We start from the raw sequence: 6,198 nt of genomic DNA, 5'->3' as shown, positions 1-6,198 counted from the left end.
TTCCTGCTGCAATATTGCTACAAAACTGCACCTGCATCTGGATACAAAGATCAGGAAAATAGTACAAATCATGAAGCTTTGGCCGTGTTTAAGGACTTATAAGCCCTGTCTCAAACGGTGTCTGCAATCTAATATGATATATTTTTAAAAGTTCCAGCACTTCTGCTAACTGGAATTGTCAGTTCGTTGCTTAGACTAGTCTTCTGATCTTGTCTCTCTCTTTGTAATATGGTTTTAACTGTGCAGAAGTATTTCCGTGTGTTTAATATTAATGCAATAAGCTTGCTTAATACATGCACAATGTGTTAATTTACATCCATATTTTGTACATACCAGAGACTGTCACTAGAGAGATGAAACATAATCTTGTGACTGAGGTTCTGGATTAAAATCTAGGAAATCTGGGTTTTACTTGGGTTTGTGCTGCAGACTTTTCTGCCCTTGGATAAATTTTTTAACCTTTGTGCCTCGGTTTCTCATTTATGAAACTGGAATGAAAAACATTCCTTTATTCCTGTCCCACTTCTGTGTGTCCAGACAGTAAGCAGCAATCCCCTTCCCAAGTTTAAGCCGTTCTGTAGAGTGCCTGGAGACTGTGGTTGTGTCAGATCAAGGTATTCTTATATATAAAGTTCATTTAGGCACATATGGAGAGAGTGGTTGATTGAATGTATCTAAAACTTGTTACAAAAGGAATAAATATGGTTTCTTACTTAAGGACACTTCCAAACTCGGATATTTATAAAGATCTGTCTTGTTCATTGTTTCTTCTCCCAGGGTTGCTGAGAGGGAAAGTGTTAACAAGATGTCCCTGCATAATCTTGCAACTGTCTTTGGACCAACACTGCTCAGACCTTCAGAGAAGGACAGTAAAATCCCTGCTAACCCAACCCAGCCTATCACAATGACTGATAGTTGGTCACTAGAAGTCATGTCCCAGGTAAAATCCTGAATGTTCTATTGAATCTTGTGAAGACAGTATCTGGGAAATGGCAGTCCTCTAGCAAGACCTGGTTCAGCCATCCTCCTGTGTTTTCATGACAGTTTTTTTGAGAAACATAAACAACTTTCACCCTTCCACAGACGTTTTAGACTGTTTGTACAACTCTCTTTCTTCAGGCAGTTCAGAATGCTTTTAATGAAAAAATGTCAGTTTGCACGCAACTCTGTATGTTTCATGTTTGTGCATAGTAAGGTTTTTTGAGAGCTGTCTTACAGCGCCATATTGCTAGCCTGGGATAAAAGGACCATCAGTGTTTTTCTGTGATGCTCCTCAACACTTAAACTATCTTCACTGATGCACAACAAAATTCTTTGCTAAATTCAGATTTCTTTGGCCACTGCTGCCTTTTGAAGGCGATGCAGAGAATTGGAAGACAGAAGCTGTATTAGCTGGTCAGGCTGTTTTGTACTTTCTTGATTGAGTAATGGCAAACTATAGATCAGATTTTTGCAGTGCAGTGGAACACTAACACCATTGTTATATCCTGGAAGCCGAAAAGAGTGTCTCTGAAGCACTGCAAGTTTTAATATTCCTGCTATTACATACTGTATTAACACAAATACATAACTGCAAGATGTTCTTGTGGAGAGAGCTGTAGGCATGTCTGCCAACTCTCAAATAGCCAGGATGAGAATGTTAACAGAGCTTTATTATTACCTCTTTCTTTCTCTTTCCAGGTTCAAGTTCTTCTGTACTTCCTGCAGCTAGAGACTATCCCTACCCCAGACAGCAAGAGGCAAAGCATTCTCTTTTCCACAGAGGTGTAGGAGCCTGAGATACCAACAGGACACAAAAAACTGCTGTTGGCATAAATCTGCCACACCTGAGAAAAAGATGACTGGTGTTTCTTCAGACATTACTGGCCTGTTCCTATCCTGGGGAATTATGGCCCTCAGTGCTTCTGCTGTTTGTTAACCAGAGACAAGCTGAAGAGAAAGGAGAAAAATCTCTACTTTTGATTGGTAGGACCAGAACTGAACTGGAGATGGAGCTGTGCAGAATCTCCACTAGAAGGAGCAATAGCACTTGAACAAATGCACCACAGAGTGTGGCTCTTATTCTTGCTGGGAATGTGACAGAAGGTATTCCTCATTTTATGGATTTAATTTATCATAAAGAAACTTCAAGATTTCTACTGGACCACTTGATAGGATACCCCTTTTTGGGTGAGGGGGAGTTAAAGGATATATCACAACTGTGTCTTTAATAACTGCTGTTTTTAAAGTACTGTTCTAAGCCACAAAAATAGCATTGCTTTGCAAGAGGAGAGGAGAAGGGAAGGGTCTGGGATCTAAGATTCCCTCCTCAGAAATTCAAGTCTTGATTTGAACAGGGTTCTAAAGAAATGAAACAGTTTTGCATACAACTAGAACTGTTGGTTTGTTTGGGGCTTGGGTTTTTTGTCTCATCCACCCGTTCCCTTGCAACTCTAGGGAAGGAGATGCCCTGCTCTTGCCTATGTTGCACTTCTGACGGGGTTTTTTGGGTTAAGGGAGCCAGACCCAATGATGTTACACTATAAATAAATATAGCAGAATAAAGAGAGGCAGGGAGGATTAGAGTCAGTGATTCTGTTTGTGATTCTGTTGGTTGTTTGCATATAAAAGCAGGGGCAATATCCAGACAGGATTGCTAAATTCCTTAGACCCCAGCAAACTTAATGAAAATTAATTGGGAAGACTGTTAGTTCCCAATACTGCAAAGAAAAGATATTATCACTGCAAAAATAATTGAAGCATTTGTGGACCAAAAAAAAAAAAAAATCAATGGTTATCAGTTTGGCTGGCTGCTTACTCCAAACTTTTACCAGAACATCTTTTTTTTTGATACTTGAATTTTTGGAGGCTTTGTACATTGCTTCTACATGAGTCTTTTTCTGATAGACACAAATACTTTGATAAAATGTATCAGAATGTACTTTATGGACAATCTAGCAAGTAGCATGCATTGCGTATTCTCCAGAGATTCCAACCCTGTTTTAGATAAGAGCAGTGAAAAAATTTCTATGGAACTACACACAGCAGTACAAAAGGTCTAGCCAAATACCAAGTTTGTGTTTCCCTGCCTAAATCAGTTAAAGCCACAGGGGTTACATAGGCATAAAGGGCAGCAGTATTTGTCTAGGGAATTGAAAGCATAATCTAATTGCTGGTATCCAGAGCAAAGTATTCTGGGTATGAAGCAGTTGTGCCAAACACCTTGGGAAGGGTGGGAGTGATTCCATTTTCATAAACTACTCCAGCCCTTTTTATTTCCTACCCTGTTATGCAGCATCCATTTAATGGCATCTGTCCATCATCATCCTGGTGAGAAGAAAAGTACAGCTTGAAGACAAGGGAAGGAATCAGCATGAGAAGGGGAGGGAGGGACAGATTTTGAAAGATTGGTAGTTAGGCTGTCAATATCATTTGAGGGGAAATACGATAAAGGTGGCAACCCCTGTTATGCTGAATTTCACATTTTCTGATGTGTGATCTGCAACCTCTCAATTAAAAAAAAAAAACAAAACAAAGGAGTTGTTCAAACAAATGGGAAGAAAAAAACTGAAGGGAAATTATTTTGTAGTCACTGTAATTCTGACTGCTGCATAGTATTAGAAATTATTGTACTCTGAAGTTGCAAATTCAAAAAGGAACAAACAAATTTCAATTTTGTGAGTATATCAATATTTTGCATGCTTTGTAAGGATTCTTATAGGAATTTAATGTTGCTTAGTATCCCTCCCTCCTTACGTTTGGGAGCAAACCTCTTTGTAATGTAATGTACAACAAGAAATTCCTTCTCTTGTATATATTTCCACTACATTCCATACTTCTGAACCCATAAAACAGAAAAAGTGTTTATAGTAGGAGGTGCTTTTTTGGGGAAGGGAGGGAGGGAATGAAGGCAAGAAAACTTGAAGGCTTAAGATTTTTTTTTTTTTTTTGCCTTTTTGAAGGTAAAATTTAGTCACAATCCTGAAAAACATAGACTCAAGAAAAGTCATGCAGACCAGTAAACCACACTCTATGGGTTTGTTTTTATGTATTTGTTCTTATATTTACATAGCGGTTCTATAGCAATCCTTTTACTGCAAGCTGCACACCTACCCGTTCCAAGCTGTTGTTTGATATATCTGAGGCAGTAGCACTGCTGATGACTTCATTTAAAAGGGAAAAAAAAACCCAAACTACACCAGGTGGTTGGGTGATAGCCTTTTCCTTTTGGTGTTTGGAATCTGTGGCTGCTCTTTGCAGTGTTGAAACTGGAAAGCAATACCATAAAGACTGTGCCAATTTACTTTTGCCCAACTTTTTTATTTTTATTTATATAGGAAGTTAATTTTAATATTAAATTACTGATCTATAGTATGTAACCATGCGAAAATTGCTTTTGTTTTGGTTACTGTTACAGGTTGTTGCTTTTAGTCTGTCATTACAATGCTCAGTTCTAATGTAACATTATCTAACATGCAGGCATGTGGATCAGGGAAAAAAGTTAATTTAACTTAACCCGTTAATTATTTCTGTTAAGTATGAATATGTTTTCCCCAAAGCTGGTAATTTTGGGCTGGAAAAGATAGCGCATCTTATTGCTGATGATGAAATCATGGACTGATTTGAAACATGAGAATTGATTTCTTGAATTTCCTTTAATTTTGCAATTAAGTTTTTTCAAATAGTCTTATGTTTTCAGAAATTAAATATTTCCAAAAGGCTTTTATGTTCTTTTCCCAGGGATGTTGCTTGGGTTTTTTTGTTTTTTTTTACTTTGGTTTTTTTTTTAATAAGCCTTATCATACTTAAACATCGGGGGAATTGCAAAACTTCGCTTTAGAGAAGGCCTTCTGATATCTACTCTTATATATTCTCTTGTGAGTTGTGTCAGAAAACCTAACTCTTCCATTTTTTATATCAAAAAGGTACAATATAAACAACGTAAGAGCAAACTAGCAAAAAACTACCCTTTACATGTGCACTGGGAGTTTATGCTCTTTCAATCTCTAGTCTATTGGAGAGACCTTTCTAAAAATGTAGCTCTCAGTAACAGGAATCTGAAATGTTAAGACTTTCAACTAAAGAAATTCAGGTGATTAAGATAGTCTGTGTATCTCCAGTTTAAGGAGAGGAATAAGCATCAGTTTCCTAGCATTTAGAAACTATTTTAAAATTCTCATGGATTTTTTTTTAACACTGAATAGATTTTTAAGTAAAATTAAAAAAAGTTAAGTAAAGCAAACTATAGGAAAAGTTTTCAAAGATGGACAAGGAGTAACAGTTACAAGATCAGTTTCAGCTTTGTGTTTGTGTGTGCTTTGTATGGCAGGGGAGTGTCTGGAACCAAATTGAAACACATCCATTAAAATGCTGCTGGTGTTCTTTATTCTTGCACAATTTTAACAAGTTGAGGTAGTAGCTAAGCTATTTCAGGCTGTATTTTAATGCTGCTATTTTTCAGTGTATCAGCTAAGGGCAAAATACAGCAGTGTATTGACTATATTTGCTGATGCCCACTGCCTGCCTCGATTCTGACCTTCAGTTCCTAATACAAGGCAATCAGCATACACCGTATGAAGCAAAACTGCGTCTTTTTTGTTGGCCACAAGGTGGTGGAACCACAGAGTATGTTTATGGGAGATGCGGTATTTTTACAGTTTATTCATTTTACCTGTTTAAAAATCTGTCTTATGGTTGTTTATGTTAGTTTTCTATGAGTTTATTTAAACAAATGTACTGTTCTTTAAAACATACATGGATCTCCAGACTTGTTTGTCACCCTTGTAACACTGGAAGTCATCACAATGTGTTCATTTATCTTAATGTACCATTCTTTCAAGTATGTATAAAATGTAAATTGACCAACATGGCTTTAAAATCTGATGGCAAAAACCCAACCCTCTCTGATTCCTCACTAGTTAATCCTTTTGTTTCAGTGCTTGGTCGTCTACTGGGATAACATCATCAGATGTGGCATTCTTATTATGGAAATTTTAGTAAGAAATGGGAAATGTTTTAAGAAAAACCCCTACCCTTTCTCTTTTTATTATAATTCAAGAAGACGGGGACTTGTAATAACAGAAGACCAATACATTCATGCTAGATTTAAGGAATTTGCTTCTGTTCCTTGAAGAAGAAAAATCTGAAAGGGCAATTCCTAAGTAGATAGAATCAAATCAATCAAATTCTTGGTGTAGTTAGTAAGTCACTTGTTTATTC

At 37.0% G+C, this 6,198-nt stretch overlaps 1 protein-coding gene across 1 annotated transcript in view; it reads left to right on the top strand.

The window, feature by feature from the left end:
* Positions 1 to 1,770, top strand: part of LOC104080300 (breakpoint cluster region protein) — a gene marked incomplete at its 5' end in the record, with an annotated part of 2,916 nt that extends 1,146 nt beyond the window's left edge. Inside the window, 2 exons of the mRNA XM_009582646.1 lie at positions 778 to 940; positions 1,681 to 1,770. Of these exons, the coding sequence (XP_009580941.1) occupies positions 778 to 940; positions 1,681 to 1,770 (253 nt within the window). The remainder of the gene's footprint in view (positions 1 to 777; positions 941 to 1,680) is intronic.
* Between the last annotated feature and the right edge of the window lie 4,428 nt (positions 1,771 to 6,198).

Source organism: Fulmarus glacialis, unplaced genomic scaffold (genome assembly GCF_000690835.1).
Source record: "Fulmarus glacialis isolate BGI_N327 unplaced genomic scaffold, ASM69083v1 scaffold46537, whole genome shotgun sequence".
Classification (NCBI taxonomy): Eukaryota; Metazoa; Chordata; class Aves; order Procellariiformes; family Procellariidae; genus Fulmarus; species Fulmarus glacialis.
The sequence above is the reverse complement of the archived record's forward strand: the minus strand, read 5'-3'. Positions and strand labels throughout refer to the sequence as shown.